The 17,284-nt window shown below is 58.9% G+C and overlaps 7 protein-coding genes across 7 annotated transcripts; 3 read left to right on the forward strand and 4 right to left on the reverse strand.

Moving 5' to 3' along the window:
• Positions 1-1,845: 1,845 nt before the first annotated feature.
• Positions 1,846-2,668, reverse strand: SCHCODRAFT_02518880 (DUF1768-domain-containing protein; the record flags this gene model as incomplete). Its single annotated transcript, XM_003027222.2, has 6 exons — positions 1,846-2,007; positions 2,061-2,135; positions 2,184-2,255; positions 2,305-2,436; positions 2,496-2,582; positions 2,645-2,668. The coding sequence occupies 6 exons, from the start codon at positions 2,666-2,668 to the stop codon at positions 1,846-1,848; spliced, it is 552 nt and encodes a 183-aa protein (XP_003027268.1).
• A 2,237-nt stretch (positions 2,669-4,905) lies between these two features.
• Positions 4,906-7,312, reverse strand: SCHCODRAFT_02108111 (uncharacterized protein). The gene is made up of 14 exons (XM_003027223.3): positions 7,038-7,312; positions 6,957-6,987; positions 6,857-6,906; positions 6,776-6,799; positions 6,617-6,721; positions 6,405-6,560; positions 6,299-6,352; positions 6,171-6,246; positions 5,871-6,123; positions 5,795-5,821; positions 5,674-5,742; positions 5,610-5,621; positions 5,060-5,556; positions 4,906-5,010 (listed from the first exon to the last, which is right to left on the reverse strand). Exons 1-13 carry the CDS (start codon positions 7,124-7,126, stop codon positions 5,060-5,062), a joined length of 1,443 nt encoding a protein of 480 aa, XP_003027269.1. The 5' UTR covers positions 7,127-7,312; the 3' UTR covers positions 4,906-5,010.
• Positions 7,313-8,246: 934 nt separating this feature from the next.
• SCHCODRAFT_02519515 (uncharacterized protein) lies at positions 8,247-8,732 on the reverse strand (the record flags this gene model as incomplete). The annotated part of the gene is made up of 1 exon (XM_003027224.2): positions 8,247-8,732. The coding sequence occupies one exon, from the start codon at positions 8,730-8,732 to the stop codon at positions 8,247-8,249; it is 486 nt and encodes a 161-aa protein (XP_003027270.1).
• A 406-nt stretch (positions 8,733-9,138) lies between these two features.
• On the reverse strand, positions 9,139-11,616 carry SCHCODRAFT_02519603 (uncharacterized protein; the record flags this gene model as incomplete). The annotated part of the gene is made up of 9 exons (XM_003027225.2): positions 9,139-9,454; positions 9,526-9,792; positions 9,846-10,041; positions 10,094-10,256; positions 10,316-10,486; positions 10,543-10,574; positions 10,696-10,889; positions 10,962-10,997; positions 11,567-11,616. The coding sequence occupies 9 exons, from the start codon at positions 11,614-11,616 to the stop codon at positions 9,139-9,141; spliced, it is 1,425 nt and encodes a 474-aa protein (XP_003027271.1).
• A 2,067-nt stretch (positions 11,617-13,683) lies between these two features.
• Positions 13,684-14,085, forward strand: SCHCODRAFT_02518817 (uncharacterized protein; the record flags this gene model as incomplete). The annotated part of the gene is made up of 1 exon (XM_003027046.2): positions 13,684-14,085. One exon carries the CDS (start codon positions 13,684-13,686, stop codon positions 14,083-14,085), a length of 402 nt encoding a protein of 133 aa, XP_003027092.1.
• Positions 14,086-14,561: 476 nt separating this feature from the next.
• Positions 14,562-15,709, forward strand: SCHCODRAFT_02642788 (Coq4-domain-containing protein). The gene is made up of 3 exons (XM_003027047.2): positions 14,562-14,838; positions 14,889-15,115; positions 15,167-15,709. Exons 1-3 carry the CDS (start codon positions 14,637-14,639, stop codon positions 15,602-15,604), a joined length of 867 nt encoding a protein of 288 aa, XP_003027093.1. The 5' UTR covers positions 14,562-14,636; the 3' UTR covers positions 15,605-15,709.
• A 380-nt stretch (positions 15,710-16,089) lies between these two features.
• Positions 16,090-17,070, forward strand: SCHCODRAFT_02519100 (uncharacterized protein; the record flags this gene model as incomplete). The annotated part of the gene is made up of 3 exons (XM_003027048.1): positions 16,090-16,137; positions 16,188-16,289; positions 16,342-17,070. 3 exons carry the CDS (start codon positions 16,090-16,092, stop codon positions 17,068-17,070), a joined length of 879 nt encoding a protein of 292 aa, XP_003027094.1.
• Between the last annotated feature and the right edge of the window lie 214 nt (positions 17,071-17,284).

The raw sequence follows: 17,284 nt of genomic DNA on the forward strand, positions 1-17,284 counted from the left end.
TTCGAGTTCTCGCGTAGCTTACGGCGCGCCTGCCCTCCTACGCCCCGCACCGACCCGTCCCGGTTTGGCCTCAGACGACTTGCGATACGGTTGGACCTCCCCTTTTGGACAGCCAAGATCGACGACCACCTGCCGACCAGAAGCAGACCTGTCGACAGCGGACGTCCATCACTCGAAACAAGCGTTTGAGATGATCTTGCGTAAGTGCCTTGTGCATGGACGTAGACAAGACAGACGAGACTGAATAGCAGGCTTGCTTTCACCCACGCATACGGGCGGACTTACGCATTCACGCACACCTCACTCACGGACGCATCAGAAATTCTGCAGCTGCGGCCGTGGCCCTAAATCCTGCCATATGGGGTTGCTTCCTCGCTTCCTTTTTAGCACTCGCGTGGGTTCTTTTCTTGGAGCAGTGTTTGGAGCCTCCTCGCTCGCGTGCGCATCCGCCTCGAGCACGTGGGCTTTGTTGACTTTTGAGGCAGGTACTCCCGCTCAACCTCAACTTACAGGTTCTCCCGCTCGACTTGAAGCTTGCAAAGTTTGAGGACACTTCTCCCGGCCGCCTTCGATGGATCTGCAGTCTGCTTTGCTTCAGGCTCGGGCTTCGACGTCCGAGGAGGGAGGCTGCTGGCTTTTCGACCACCCTTCCACCGCGGAGACTGGTTCTGTCCTCGTCCAAACGCCTCTCCCAACCCGCGGACGTACAAAGGGCTCGACGTCGCGATTATTTCTCACGTCAACGTCTACTTGGGGTGTCAGCGTCTTTCTTCTCGTCACGTCTGTCACCTACAAGGTCGATGTCTATCACTCGCAGGGTAGTAACAACCGCAACTTCGACGAGGATCATGCAGGGCTTCGATGCGAGAGTCGCAACGGGAGGCATTGACGCCGGGCGCCCTTGTTTTGTGTTGGACTCTAGCTCGAGGTTTTTTGGGCGATGTTCCAGGCGTGGCGTTTGTAGCTGCCTGTATCTTCCGGAAATTCCAGGTGGAGTGTGAGCATAAGGCCTGTAGATCAATTTCCTAACACGCACCCGCCAAATCCCAATGCCAATATCTCGTTGTCATGGCTTCTGTCTGCAGCATCGTCTGAGTAGGTTATATCCGAATGGCGTGAGCCGAGACAGTTGATTCAGGCATACAATATCCTTTATCTGCCCGCAGGCATCGCTCCACTGAGCGGTTTAGTTCGAGTTTTCTCAGTACGTAGGAGTTGAACATTCAGGTCACGTGTGACGGAACCGTTATGCACGTGGGGTGACGTCGACTCATGTTCGACTTTCATTGTTCACGGCGACTGACTCGGCCTTGCAGTCCTCGTTGCGGATTTGCCTCGCTTATATCTTCTCAAACATTTCTTCTGAATCCTTCCCGAGCCCTTCAGAAGGTCTTGGGGATGCTGATTGAGATAGATAATTGCAGCGGGATCGAAAGCAAGGTGATATCGGTACAACAGGTTCAGAGTCCGAGCGATTCTTCTATGGTACAAGTTCCGCACTATAGTACAGTAGGTGGAGAACACAACAAGGAGACATAGAGATACATATATAATATATACATGCGAGCGATGAGGTCGAGGAGATATTTTCGAAAGCACGGTGCAGTCCGGGGTAGCAAGTCCAAGGGCGACGCTACGTCTATGGTATGGGCGGTCGAGGGAGGGGAGGTGAAGGAAGAAACATTCACGTCGGCGCGCGACACAAGGAGTAGTGCTTCAGTTCGCATCAGGATGGAGGCCTGTCCGGACTCCGCGTGCGTGCGTGAAGCAACTTGTCGGAATGGCGTAGTGAATATGTATACTGTCTCGGGGCGGAGGGCAGAGAAAAGTGTCTGTCGTGGCCCGCTACGCCGTTGTGTTCCGCCGAGCGCGCTCGCACTCGCGAGAGCAGTACTTGCGACCGGCGACTCGGGGTTGCTTCCCGCACTGACGACAGAGGACGCGAGTCGCGCATTCCCGTGAACAGTACGGCGCGTTGCTCATGCGTTGAGGACGAGAGTGGCAGAACTAAGAACAGCGGTCAACGATCTGAGCAGCTGCAGGCAATAAACGCTACGTACGCTGCAGAGAACCCTCTTCGCACACTGAGAGGAACAGTAGGGTTTGCCGTCCTTCTGAGGAGCGATGTGGCAGGTCTAGAGGACATCAGCAATTATTGTTGACGATGAACTAGGAGAACCCACCTGGCAAAGCTCGATCCTCTCGCAGGAGGCGCAGTAGCCAGACTTCGACGTCTGCAACCGGACGCGGCACGTCTACAAAAGGTTCAGGATGGATGATCTACCAGGGTAGGATACAACATACCGCGCACTGGGTCTGCGTATTACGACTACGCTCTTCCCTCAATCGGGAGCGCACACGCATGAGCGCCTTGCCCAGCTCATTCCGGCCCTGCCCGTCCGTACCGATGCCCCAGAACCCGTTATTCGGCGAGGTCTAATGAGGATAGCCGAGTTAGTAGCCGCATGCACGGGCATGACGCAGCGCCGGCGCACCTCGACAAGCTCCCGAGTACCGGTCGCGAGCAGCTCGGTCGCGAGCGCGGGGTGTTGCGTAAACTTGAGATAGAGGGTGAGCTCCATCTGGGGGTTGTGTGTGAGTAAAGACGCAGGCGCCGAGCGAAAGAGAGAGGGAGACGGCTGACCTTGGTGACGTTGACGCCGGACATCCAGTCTTGGCGGACGTAGGGCTGATAATGGCGGGCTTCCCAGAAGGCGTCCTTGCCGTTGGGTGAGACCGTACGTATGTGCTCAGCAAGCTGGGGGTAGCGGCGGAGAAACTGATAGGGAGAGGTGAATATTTTCGGCACGGCGCCTAACATGGTGTTCTCACCTTGAAGGTCTGGAAAAGATGCTCGCTGGTCGGATAGACCTTGCCGTCGTACTCGACCGGGTACGGCGCCAGATTTGAGAAGCTGTGGTGCAGGCCCAAGCAGTCGTGGCTGCAGCCGTCGAAGATAATGGGTGAGGGCTGTCCCGGTCGCGTCTTAGCGTCCAACGCTTCAGACGGAGATGAAGAGCTCGAGGACCTCGCCTCCGAGGGTTGCGGCGCCTGTACGAGCGACGACGTGCTGCCGTTCTTCAGCGCCGACTTCGCAGGGGACCCGCGGTTCTTGGTGGGTGTGACCGGCTTCAAGGACGACGCATGCTTGTCGACAGACGCCGGGCGCTTAGCATGCCGGCCCTTGTCCGCCGTTGCGTCGAAGTGGACGGAGCGTCCACTGGAGGAGCTGGAGGACGAGCATTGACTGGAAGTACTGGCGATATGGCTCGGCATTATCTGTGTGAGCGATCTATTCAGACGGCTCAGGGGGATGCAGGGTCCTAGGGTACCTTGGTAGTGGCTATATAGATGCGTGCGTCCGAAGTGGTGCCACCGACCGACGTCAGGCAGTGCGCGTGCTTCGCGTGTGATAGCGATAGTGGGGCGGGCATTCACTTGCAACGCGGCGGCGCAGGGGAGGCTCGTTCGTGTGTAGATTGAGCTGCGTAAATAGCGCCGATCGTATAGTCATGAGCGAAACGAAGATTCGGTGATGAAGACGGCGGACCCACCGTAACTTTCCTCCGGGACCCGCGGGTTCCGCGATACAACCCTGGAACGTGCCCTGCTTCCTCTTGAGGACTTCCGCAGAGTCAGGTGTGATGTTCGCGAGGTAGTAAAAAGTCACTGTACCCAAGATAGAGAACCATCGGACGGTGTGGCGCCTGAAGTTATCAACCACAGTCGACGTGTCCCAGCTATCTGGACCGATGTCCTCTCCTCGTGGTGGTAGGTAGGATTGGATACTTGGGTCAGGTTGATGAGTTAGCGCGTTTGTGTATGACCGGTCCGCATCAGCGAGGGAAACTGCCGGTGCTTGAGCTGAGCACGGAGGATCGCCAACGCCATGGTAAATAGACGCAGTTGCTAATGAAGGCCACCGTCGGAGGGCTGGGACGGCCTCGCGCTTGGGAGCTGTCATTCCGGTCCCTCGGTATCGGTGCGAGGCGCAGCAGGCGCGGTCAAAGAGCGCATAGGGGACGCGAATATGTGGTAATCGCGACGCTCACCCCTCTCCAATTTTGTCACGCTATCCCTCGACTGCCGTGGTTGTTGAACTTGGCTGACAGCGATATCTCCATGATCCTCAGGGTTCTGGAAGTTACCTCGGCGGCAATGAGCACAAAGTGCATGGGAATGTAGCCACAGTTGGGATACCTACCTCATATATTGCGTATACTGCTTGTACACGGGACAATCGCTGGGCGGTGGCATAGCGGATCTCTTGAAGCCATCGCAGAAGTGACATACACCATGTCTTGTTGGCGGCGATAACCGTTATATGTCTGTCGAGGATCAGCCTGCTGACTTCAAGCTTTTCGTCCAAAACAGACCTAGTCAATGGTCGATACAGTCGACAGGCAATGTGACTGCGCTCGAAGATTCATTATGAACGCCATCAGGAAGCCCGACCGTCAACACCTTGGATCTGGGTCGAGCCATCAGCGAAGGCATCGCACCACGGTGCTTCTGGCTTACCTCTTACCGCTATATGAACAGTGAAGCGCAGAGGACCAGTGACGTCGCAGCAGTGGCCGTCAGCCACGCGCCTCAGCAGCGCAGATACGTGCCTATCCGCGACGGTGCGCCTCATGGGATGCACGAGTTGGGGTGCTTACTGCCCTTAGAACAGGAGCCGGACGTCCGACGCGTTCGCGGGCGCTGCGGGAGTTCGCAGGGCATGGAGCACAGCGTCACCGCCCAGGCGGCGCAGGCGAAGAGGAATGGCAACTCTCTACACCATGAACGGATCCCATAATTGCTACAATTGCGCGCGCGCTAAACGAGGGCGAATCAACAAGTGAAGTAGGTGCTGCACTCGCGTGCTGTAACAGATCAATAAGTAAGAAAGAAGCCTGAAGTCCAAAACCGACAGCGTGGTGTGCTGCTCCTGCCCAGATTCCCCTGTGCCCTCCGACGCGCGTTACGAGAAATAATGTTACGTATACAATAGGTATAGAGTACAATCTGGGCGTCTATGAGCGACTGCAATAAGGAATGAAGAGAAGGAACGAACCTAAAGCTGTGCCGTGGCTTGCTCGAACGCTGCCTGGGCCTCAAGCTTCCGCTGACGAGCTATCGCCCGCTTATTCTCCTTCTTGGCGAAGCGCGTCGCAGGACGGCCTTCGGTCATGGCAGGCGCCTCCACATCTTCCTTGGGGCTCTTCCAAGAAAAGCGCGTGCCGTCGATGGCCTCGACGTCCGGCTTATCGTCCATGACCTCTTCCTCTTCTTCCTCGCGATCGTAGTCCGCCTCGCCGGCGCCGGATACCTTGGGTAGGTGCTCGGTGCTGTTCCCGAACTCCTGCAGCTCCACGGTGACGAGGACGCCGCCGTGGAGGGTGCTCGTGGCGCCGGCGAACTGCGTATCTGAGCGCTGACCAGAGCTGACGGGCATGCTGGTGTCGATGTGACCACCGTTGCGCCAGTACTTGTACATGATGGACACGCCGCGGGTAAGCGATGGATCGACGAAGAGCGCGATAGCGGCGAAGATCCCTCCTCTTGCGCCATCTAGAGGGGTCAACGTAAGTGATGTCCATGGTGTGGCGAGCTCAAGAACGTACAGAGGAAGTAATCTGAAGGGACAGGTCAGGGTGAGGATGTCGACTAGAAGGAGGATGAACGCACAGATGACATAGATTGCGTAGAGCCCGCGAGAGTCAACGTCGCCGTGTACAGAGATGGTAAGGTCGGCGACTAGAGCAGGCCGTCAGTCTAGCTGGAGCACAAGTGCTAAGTTCGAACGCACAAGCGATAAAAGCGTTGACGACGATCACTGTTCGGGTTATGAGCCAGGAGTGGCGCGGTCGATGGCCTCAACTCACGAGCGATAGGGTACGCAGACACGCGAATAGCGACCGATATGAACTGGTCGCGGAACGTCCGCGTACTCGCGCTCTTCTGCTGCTTCGTCTTGGTCGTCGTGCCCGTCTTCGTCTTCGACCCCGTCTTCGTGCCGTTCTCCGAGCTCTCACCGCCGGAAGAGACCTGCTCCTTCAGCGTGACCTGCCCGACGCGAGTGCCGCTGTTGAGCGACCGCTCGCGCTTCCTGCCCTGCATGTAGAGCGTCACGAGGGTCTAGAAGGTCGTTAGCTTGAGTAAAGCGGGCGGTGGCGCGCACTCACGATGCCCACGAAGATGGTCGCCAGCAAGCAGCTGAGGAGCTGCCACAAGTAGAGCGCCATCACGAACATCACGATCCTGCACTCGAGGTTCAACAACAAGTCAGGAGGCGGAGGATCAGCTTGCGCACCTTGAATTGGGGTCTTCGACAGTAACCCAGCAGACGGACAGGAGAGGATCCCAGCTAGAAGCACGTAAGCATCTGCCAGTGATTGACCATGACGACTAGCACCCACCCAAACTTCCCCAAGGCCGCCGGCACGATGGGCACAAATATTCCTACTGCGAACGAGCCCATGATGTACCATTTCTCCAGCTTCAGCACGTTGACGCCGAAGACGAGGACGAGGCATAGATTGAGCGCCACGCAGGTGACGAGGTAGTTTGTAATGCTAGCAGGCGTCGAGATGAGCCAGTGGAATATCAGTGAAATTCAGGCGATGCTTACCCGACGAACATGAAGATCCCAAACACCGAAGCCGTGCAAGCTCCCCGGTTGTCGTCCTCCTTGAGGAGGACGCAAACGGTGTATGAGATGTCGTAGAGGAGTTCCCTGGGGGTGAGGTGAGCGCGAACCTTTTGCTAGCGTCTGAGGGCCGATCCGCACATCACCATTGTCCATAGCAATAACCTATGAACCGCCACGCGGTGTCAGAATATTTCTGCGAAGCAAAAGTGCGATGCTTACCGGAAACTGATGCGGTTGAGTGCTGGTCGTGCAGGAGGGCATCGGTATACCTTGAGGTCCATTAAATTGTACACAAGAAAACATCCAATTCACTACTCACCAAAGCGGATACCACCAGGATCATCGAGCACCTGAACCAAAGGGTGAGCAAGCGAACGCTACGCGTCGGAGGACCACATACAGGAAGAAGCTCCCCATCGCCGCCCCCGCGCTCATGTGGTTCATCTGCTGGACTTCCCCATCGGTGAGGGTGAAGCCCGACGTTGGCATGTTGGACGCCAGCTTGTCGTTAGCGCGCTGTGGCGAAGGACAAACGCACGGTGGCGGAGGACGAGGGGGAGGGGGGATGGACGTCGAGGCGGGAACGGTCCTCGCTCCGGCCCCTGGCTCCCTGACGACCTATATATGAGCGCGTTCCACACGCGAATTCGTCCTGACTCCTCATCTGCGACTTGGCGACCTGGGATAAACCGGGCGCCGGATTAGGAGGCAAGACAGGGAGCCGTACGGTTGGGACGGATCGAGGGCTAAGAACTTGATTGAAAAGAGCGAGGAGGACTTCCCCACGTCTATTGTGTATTGCTCTACAAGCGTCATCGTCGAGGAAGACATCTGGTGAGGCTGGGCCCGCTTCCGCTGCAGGATGATTGCGCCTTTCGAGAGCCTGGCCGGGGGCGACGGGCGTGAAAAACCCCCGCGGAGACAGTCTCACCTACCCTCACCGGCCCCCTCGAAGCCCCTGAAAATCAACCACGCCGACGAGCTGCCGACAGCCACCAGCGCTGCGCCCAAAAAGCTCCCGTCGGGGCCCTCGGGGCCCGAGAATCTGGAAATGAGATAGAGGTGTCCTACTGGAGTTCGCCACGTTGGTCAACGAAGAGGTTCGTGTATAGGAATAGTAGTACAGTCTCGTTCTGAGCCGTCTTCGTGTTCATAGCCTTCACTGCAACTCGACATGGTGGTCCAGGAAGAGAGGGATCAATACGTCCAAGCGGTGACGCACACCGGAGATAGCCGAGCATAACTCCGTGGACCACAATGGACACGAGCGCCACAAACACGGTCGTGCCTCTGCGACCGACAGAGGCGCATTGCACGGCTTGCGACAGCCGCGGGGACCTCTCCGGACCTCGAGACTATCGCGCGTCGACCTGAAGTTCACTATCTGAAGCGGGGCTGCAATGCCAATACCCAGTGTACCAGGCGACATCCAGCGCGCGAGGCTACACTCCAGTGCACGCATCGGCTTCTTGAGTGGAAGACACACGCTTTTCGCAGAGCATCAACGGACCGACAATTCCAAAGACACCGAGTTCACGCCAAAGCAATTGAGTATAGTGGAGGAGCAAAGCGCCAACGTCGCTGCCGCCCTCCAACGGTTTTTCCATTGTTACACCAAAGAACCAAGAACCAGAGGAACAGTACGTACTGCAGATACGAAGAATGGCGGCGAGAGTAAGAGACCAGGTAAAAGTACAGAGCCGCATGTAGCTTTTCGAGGATCGTGTACGTCACACGTCCAGCAACTGCCTGAGACGGTGCATATGGACGTGCGGTAGGGATAGGGGATAAAGAACACGTCGAGGAGGCCTGAGGACCTTGATGAGGAATGAAGAGCGTCGAGGGCAGAGAACCTGGATAGAGATCCCGAATTCGGAAGAAAGTATAAACAGGTGAGGAGATAGTAGTACAGAATATACAAAGCACTTCGACGGGGTTTTCTTAACAGCGACAGAAAATATAGGTCACAGCAGGGGAAGTGGTCAAGAGGAATAGAGGGTAAACGGCGAGAGGATGAATAGGTGACAGGCAGAGGAAGAGTGAAATTGGTCCACAGGAGCAGGCCCCAGAGGACCGGAGATGAAGAGGAAGGCATGGACAAGAAGAAGAGGACAAGATGGCAAGAAGAGGAAAGGGGCGCGTCGTAAAGATAGAGGAGATAGGCGATGTTTTAGGAATGCTGGATGCCGTGTTCAGGAGTGCTGAATGCCGCGTGCGGGAGGGCGATAGGCCCCGAGGGTCGGGAGCCGGATACTGTGATAGGTGACCAGAACCGGCTACTGTCCAACACCGGCAATTGTGATAGCGTCGACCAGCGGTGAAGAAACGGTGCCTTCAAGACCGGCTCGACAGGGGTGGGAGGCTAGGCATGTGACCAGTCGCGGTCCCGTGACGCAAGACCAAGGATGACGATACGCGACGACGCCCAGCTGGTCCCACGACATCGCCCGCGTCGACCACCCGCTGATCCCACATCATCCCCTCCTGGCCTCGACGAACCCCTAATTCGCCACCCGCCGCCTCGCACGCCTCGTCTTCAGCCGCATTGTGCGCATGCTCCGCACCAGGTCGTCGACATCGGCGTCCGAGTCGCCCACACCGAGCGCGCTCATGCCCGCGATCACGACATCGAGGTCGGACGCGGGCTTCTTGCTCGAGCGCTTGCGGCGCCGGCGGGGAATAGTGGGGGTGGCGGGCGCGGCGAGGGCGGGGGGCGCGGTCGAGGTGCTGGGCGGGGTAGACGGAGTGGGGGCGGTAGACGTGCTGGGCGCAGCGGATGGGGTGGGCGAGGTATATGCGCTCGGGGCGGGGTACGTGCTTGGTGCAGACCCCATCGGGACAGCAGACGCGCCCGGCGCGCCGCGACCGCGTGCCTAGTAGGGCCAAACACAGCAGCGCCACGAGCCCGCCAACTTGGACGCTCCGGCGACGAGTCTCGGCTAGACGCGTCGCTCGGCGGATACGGGACGAGCCCGCGCGTAGCGCGCCCTGCCCTCGGCGGCCACGAGTGTCGCTCGGATGGCAGGGGGACATCGGCGGGCAGCTCAGGGGACGAGGGCGGCGAGTAGGGGTGGTAGGCCATAGCATGCGCCGGCTGGCGCGCAGAGTTGCTGCGCGGGCGGCCGGTGCGATGGCGGTCGCGGAGGACGTTGGGTCTGATGATGTCAGGTCAGCTTGGCCAAGATACACAGAGTGGCGAAGCACATACGGGACGCCGAGGGGGTCCTCCACCGGGGTATATGCGAGGGGCTGATCTACATTCATGGAGGCCAACCAGGACGGCTGACCATCCGCAGTGAAGGTGGGGTTGCGGATGACGTTCGAGTCGTCCTCGCTGCTGTAGTTGCGCTCGATGATGGGGACGTCGACGTGGTGGAAGGTAGCGGGGTTGGGAGGGGGCGGGACTAGAGGCGCGTCAGCAACGAAGGTCAGCGAATGCAGCGATGGATAACGCACTGTCAGTGAAATCTCTAGAGAAGCTGAAGCTCTCTCCGAAGTCGTAGAAGATCAGGCCAGACATGGTGACCGGGCTGGGCGGAGTATGCAAGTTTTGTGCAGAGAAGTCGCGCGCTACTGGCTGTGCGCGACGGCGGGCGAGGGCGAGTCGCACGCAGAGAGTCTGGGATGGTGGTGGACGAGAAACAAGACATTGCTACGCGCCCTTATATCGAAGATTACCACGCGTCCCATCATGACAAGTCGCGAATGATGCAGGGTGGGCACGGGGACTTCTTCGGCGGCAATCTCGACCTTTTCTTGCTTGCTCTCTCCAGCCCGATCGCGTCCCTCCTTTCCCTCAGACTCTTCAAAATGGCGTTCCTTGGCTCCTGAACTTGCTCCTGCTCGCTTCTGGAGGCAGATACGCGGTTAGTTCTGCTGCAATTGCGCTGCGAAGTGCCACGCACCGGCGATTGACGGCGACCACCTGGCGGCCACGCTGCCCGCCCGTTCCCACGTCTTGCTTTGTTCTGCTATCAGGTGCCCTGGTCCTGCTGCCGGCTGCCCCAGCGCGAGCAATCGCAACCACGGCTCCACCAATCATGGCCCGCGCAAATGACAGCTTCCATCGCCGATGGGGCCCGCGGCGTCGCCTGGAATGATGATGAGGACCGTCCGGAACGATCCTGAGGGCCTCGCCGCACGATAATGAGGATATTGGGGACCGGTCGGAATGATGCTGGGACCGCCTCCTGATGCTTGCTCGCTGCTATCGATGGCAATGAATGCACACTTGGGGATGTGCTCGACGGGGCTGAAGAGGGGGGGATGGGGGGCCGTGACGGGGAAGGCCGAAGGTGGCGGCGTCGATACCGGCGAGACTCACCTGCGCTTCGGGACGCTGTCTTCGTGGTTCTCGAGGCTAAGCACGGACAATCTGATAAAGGGTTCGGAAAGAAGGCATGCATTACAAGCTGGCTAGGTGCGGATTTGCGGGTACGGTAATCGGGGGTGCGGTACGTCGTGGATGGCTGTGGTACCGCCTGAATGGGGTCGCGGATGGAGTCGGGATCGTGCTGCGCTACCCAAGGCAGGCGAGATGCGAGGACGGGAAGTACGCGTGCCAGGACATGGAATACGCGTGGAGGGGCGAGTAGGTGTAAGCTTGAAGATATACTTTTAGCTGGCGACCACGAGCTTCTCGCCGAGGACGGGGCCGTGCGGGCTGTATGGGGACAAGCAGGAAGCCAGGAAGTACGGCGCTCAAGCGTCCTTTTATACTCAATGGAGCCGACAAACAAGAGTCAACAACTCTGGCCAGTCGCGCCGCGGGAATAACCCTTCCATTGTTCTCCTCGTCCTTTCCGACTGTATGCGAATATCAGGAAGTCCTTTGACCGCGATACATGGCTCTCTCGGACTTGTGTGAACTGCTTGACGCTGCGAGTGCGTTGACGGGTCCAGGATGCAGAGGTTTTCTTGGGGACAGACCGCTCGAACGTGAGGCTTCGGAGACCCTTGCTAGGTGCGTCCGCGGCCATCGTATTAGTCGCCTGCTGAATATATCTCTTTCTTAAAGGGAATCTCTCAAAGATTTGTCACGCCAGCTGCTTCCACGTCCAGGCCGGCAGGCTCAAAGGGATGAAAGAAGGCAATGAACAACAATCGACCGTGGAGGACCTTCCTTCCTGTATGCCATATCGGCTATCGCCAAATTCTGCTATGACCGCCCGAGTAGCGAACACCGTATAAGTACCCTACGCATTCGTAGGGCTCCTCCGCCGCCTGGCTCCCTTCGCTACTCTCCCTATCCCGGTTTTTCCTGTCCGCCTGTACTCCTTGTCCTTCCCCGCAATGCCGCGAGACCACGCTAATCCCCCGAAAGGCGTTTGCTACCAATACTACCGGGATGGACAGTGCACCAGCTGGCGGATCTGCCGCTACCGGCACATTCGCCCCGTGCAGGCGAGTACGGCCCGTTTCTTGACTTCGCGTGTTCTGACTCCCGTGCGCCCCGACAGAGATACGTCGAGCCCGCGGAGGCGGGGATGGAGAACCAGACGCGTACTGCGTTTGTCCTTAGGCCACCGACGACCGTGCGGCGGTCCGACTCGTTCAGCTCGCGCGCGTCCGAGTGCTCCCCTGCCGCGCCGCCGTTCCATCCTCGGTCGTACGCCTCGGAAGAGGGGCAAAATGGTGTTCCCCGCACAGACGAGCGATCGACCGCGTTGCGGAAGATCGCCCAGGCTGCCGAACGCCGTGGAAGCACCAGCCCTCCATGCACCGCACAGTCAAGCTCCTCAGCCCTCGAGTCCAGCTCCCCCGCGCCCGAGACGGAATCCTCGTCAGCTATCGAGACCGACTCCTCCGCTCTGCAGTCTCCACTCTCCTCCGTTGACCTTGGGCTGCCGATAACGGCGGCCAATCTGGCCGGCCTGAATCCTGCGGCGCCAGAGTTCAAACCGAGGATTTCTACGCAGAGCGACGTCACCGTCAGACCCACCCCACTGCGTGCTCGGCAGTCTCGGTCGAATCCCCAGGCGCTGCCGCATTCACAGCAAGCATCTCTCGCCCCGGCGGGCCCCAGCGTTCTGAACGCGTCCACGTCCTCTGCGGCAACTGTGAGGCTCGAGAATCTCCTGCCAGCAACTCCGTCGCCGGAGCCGAAGCCGCATCTCGAGCCGCCGCTCGACTCGAAGGCAGAGAACCACAAGCGCCTCATCGACGGCTTCATCGTCACCTTCGGCCCAGGGATCACCGTCCAGCGCGTCTTGTCCCCAACCGAGACGCAGTGCATAGCCGTCAAGGGCCTGCCTGCGACAGCTCCTTTGGAGACCGTTGCCTGCGTTCTGCAGGCGATGAACGTACCTTCGGACAGTTTCTTCGTGTTGATTGGGCACTCTTTAAAGGTGGACGGCGAGGGTACGTCTGCGCAGGCGTACCTTCTTGTGGAGAACTCGGCCGCGGAAGCACTCGTCGCTCGCTCGAAGGGTTCCCCTTCGGGGCCGGTCCAGTTCTGCGGGCGAACGCTGCAGTTCAAGCCCTCCGGGCCTGTAACTCGGCTCAGCATCGTCTGCGAGAAGACGCACTGCACCGTCGAGTGGCAGCCTCCGACCTTCACCTGGGAGGCCATGTACCTCGATCCGCGAGCCCTCTCACAGAAGTTCGAGGATCTCAACAACCACTCGGTATGGGCGGAGACGCGCAGGCCGATTCGTGCGTCCGTCATCCCGCCTGTGCAGATATCTCGCAACTGCTACGTATATGTGCTCCGCATTCCAGACGTGCCCGGCAACAAGACCCCCGCCGACATGATCGCGCTCGCGGACGCTGCCTGCGTTCGGCGCTTGCCCTTCACGGCCGAGGACTACGAGCGAGGGGCGAACGAGCTGCGCATGGCCTTTTCTCGCGCTGGACTGAGGGCGGACGTGTCCGAGGCGACCTCTACGGATGACATGACCGGCAATCCCTTGTACAATATCCACTTCCCCATGGCCGACCTCGTCCTCGTGCATGTTTCCTTGCCGCCCGACTACCGCCCACTCGAGCGCGGTCAGAACATCGTCAAGTGGTACAGCAGGCTGGAGCTTTGCGCGGCGCTGAACCCGATGTTGTCGAGGAACGAAGCTGCTGTATGGCTGGCGGAGCGCTTCGGCGCGGAGGAGACCTTGGGGCTCGTCGATGGTGATGACGTTGCCGTCTTTGACCCGCGGTCCAACGATGCTGGCCCGAGGACCGAGCAGGCGCCCTCTTGCGGCAAGTGCGGGCGCTACGTGCGTGTGCAAGTGCCCCGGTGTGGACACGCGTTGTGCAACGAGTGTCTCGCGCGGGTCGTTCAGCATGCACGGAACTTTCCTCTCAGGTGCGAAAGCCGCGGTTGTGGCGAGCTGACGCCGGTGCATATGCTGCGCGCCGCTGCCGGGGCAGGCGCATTCGAGGCGTGCTTGCGCAGGGCGTTCCAGGCTCAAGGGGTTGCGTCGAGCAACCTTGCTTCCTGCACTATGAACTAGTGGCGGGACTGCTCCTTACTTCCTTGCCGGCTCCGACTCTCGTCATGTTGGCGAGCATCCCACAACCTTCCTTATCCACGGACTTTTCTCGTTGGCTGCTTCCTGCTTTCCCTTCCCCTTGCCTAACTTATTAACTTATCTCTCGAGATTGAGTCCACCTTCGGGCGTCGAGCGGCAATCTCTTACACACTCCTTGATCCCTCGTCGTCGCGTGCTTTTTGTATCGCTTACTTGCATCGCATCTCGCTGTCTTGTAACCGTACCTTCGCCTCGCGACATGGCTACACCCCGATGTAGCATACTGTACTATATCTTGTTGATGAGCGTTGTATATCCGAATGGAAGATACCCTGTACATGAAGCATCATGTCCCAAGCCTTCGATTGCGACTTCCTCAAGTTGAACATGCGTGGCTGGTCTTTCTCAGCCCATCACCTGATGTGACGATGCGCGTCACGTCATCCCCGATTCCAGACGCGGGCCTCCGCCGCCCTCGACGCCAATGCGCGTTCCGTGAATACACGTCCGTTAATAGCTTGCTTCCAACCACCATGTCCTTGACGGCGACAGCCCAGCGCAATGCGATCGCAACTGCGTCAAGATGCCTGAAGCGCAGCCTCCCCTCTGTCGCGGCGGCGCGCCGGACGGTGTCGACTAAGCCGTACCCGGAATTCATCAAGTTGAACTGGTTTGAGAACGCGTTCCTGGCTGTGGGTTCTGGGTTGGTAGCTCTAGCGAACCCAAGGAGGGGAGGTGCGTGCTTTGAGCAGACTTGGGATGTGGGGGAACTCATTCGACCGTAGACATGGTCGCGACCCTTGCTGAGACGACGGCGGGGCCTAGCCTCCCGCGCCTTCGGGACATCATGCTGAAGAGCGAGGAAGGACGACAGATCCTGAAGGAGCGACCGCGTATCAACACCAACACAGTGGACATGGAGGCGCTGGACAAGATGCCGGAGGGCTCGTTCGGCAAGTCGTATGTGACCTGGCTTCACCGATGTGGCGTGACCCCAGACACTCGCGCTCCGGTGAATACTATCCTCACATACGTTGTTTGCACTGCTAAGTAACCTACGCAGGTCCAATACATTGAGGACCCCGAGCTCGCATACGTGATGCAGCGCTACCGGGAGTGCCACGATTTCTACCACGCCATCGTCAACATGCCCGTCAGCGTCGAATACGAAGTCGCCGTCAAGGCCTTCGAGTTTGCCAACCTCGGCATCCCCATGACCGGGCTCGGGGCTGCGCTCGGCCCCCTGCGCACCACTGGCGAGCGCCGGCGGCGGCTCATGACCGAGTTCATGCCCTGGGCGCTGCGTTGCGGGAGCAGCGCTAGAAGCCTCATCACTGTGTACTGGGAGAAGCGATGGGATCAGAACATCGAGGACATGAAGCGGGAGTTTGGCATCTGGGACCCGCCCGCGCCCAAGTGGAGGCTGAAGCCGCTGAAGGAGGCGGAGCTGGCGGCGGCGAAGAGGAAGCAGATGGAGCAGGTGACGAAGGCGACTCTGTAGTAGTAACTTGAGGTGAGTGAAGCAAACTGCCTCACTGGGTAGCAGATAACCGGGTAGTTAGCGCGCAATGCCAAATTTATCCACAACTTTCTATGCGCAGGACCACCCCAAGCGACGTTGAGCGCCCGAGTGTGTGAGCGTTTTAAACAAACGTGAGCGATATCATTGCCTCTCAGTCGGACGTGAATTGCCCGCGGAAGGCTGCCAGCACGTGTATGCGGTAGCTCGGTGGGGAGCACGCCCACGGGACGCCTCCAAGGGCTGCATCGTCTAATTCCAGTACTCTAACCTATCAGATCTGCGTGTTTCGCACAATTGTACTCCGCGACATCAGCGTGGCCTGGCCTTGTCACAAGCGGGGCGTTTGGAGGAAGCTTGCTGCGCCGCAAGGCGTCCTATATATTGTGGCAGGCGTGTTCAACTCTCCGTCATCTTCCTTGTATCCATTTCGGCCCCCATCCTCCCCGTCAAGTCGAGCGTATGAAATGCGCCCCTCAAGACTCTCGATCTTGCTTCTGGCCACCTTGCAGCAGGTAAGCGGCGCGCAATTCTAGTCTGAAGACACGCGCTAAAGGCCAAACAGCTCTGTGGCGCAGCCAGTCTCCCGCGCGATGAGCAGCAATTGCTGTCTGCCGATCTGTGGAACTGCATGACGCGGCTGAGCGACCTGCAGGGTCAGCCCGGAGTACGTCTTCGGGCCATTCCTGCAAGACCTGATCGGACTGACATCGCCGTAGGGAGCGTTGAGGAATTGGCAAGAATACGTTTGCGATCTCGGCACGGACTTCGTCGTCCTTCCGCGATCCGCCCTCTCCGCAATCCCACCGAATGCAAGCGATCCTGATCTTAACCCTATGCACCGCGAAGCCCTCGCACGTCGGCAGCCTCACGCACGGCGCGACGACTGCAAGGAGGACCTCGAGGACCTCGAAGAGAAGTACGAGAAGGCGGAGAAGGAGCTTGAGGACATGAAGCACGAGCGGATTGGCTTCATCATCCTTGCGGTCGGCGCCGGCGCGTTCGCCCTCGTCCTCGCCGCATGCCTCGCCGCGCAGGTGCTGCGCGTGAAGCGGGGCAAGAAGAAGTATAGGGTCCTCTCGCAGCAATTCGACGGCAGCCAGGTGAGCCAGGCCATCGGCGCAGGCGCACACCACTCCACCCACGACGACGGTGACGCGCACCGCGCGCATGGATCCTACGACGACCCCTTCACGCCGAAGAATGACGGGCATGTACCAATGCGGAGTGTGGTGTCGTTCAGCGATACGGATACTATGGTCAGCGGGAAGAAGCCTGGCTATGGCCACGACCGATTCGGCAGCTACAGCTCGGTGCGAAGCTCAGGCTCGGAGGATACGGTGCGCGACGACCATAGCGTAGCCTCTGGCTCGCGTCCGGCTAGCCGAGCTGGGCTGCCTCCAAGCGGCCTCGGGAAGTCCAGTTACGGTGCAAAGGGTGATCATTGACGAAGCGACTTTTCTACATACGGCTATCATATTGGACTCACCTTGGGGCTTTTCATTGTATTCATACTTCTTCTTCTTCCTTTTTATTCACCGCGACACTGCTCGTAACATCCTGATTATCTATGTGCGTAGACATATTTACAGAGGCGTCGCGTATGGCGGCGGACTAGTAATACACTCCTTGATCCAGAATTGAAAACGTCCTGGGTATAGT

The sequence above is a fragment of the Schizophyllum commune genome, assembly GCF_000143185.2.
Source record: "Schizophyllum commune H4-8 unplaced genomic scaffold SCHCOscaffold_14, whole genome shotgun sequence".
NCBI lineage: Eukaryota > Fungi > Basidiomycota > Agaricomycetes > Agaricales > Schizophyllaceae > Schizophyllum > Schizophyllum commune.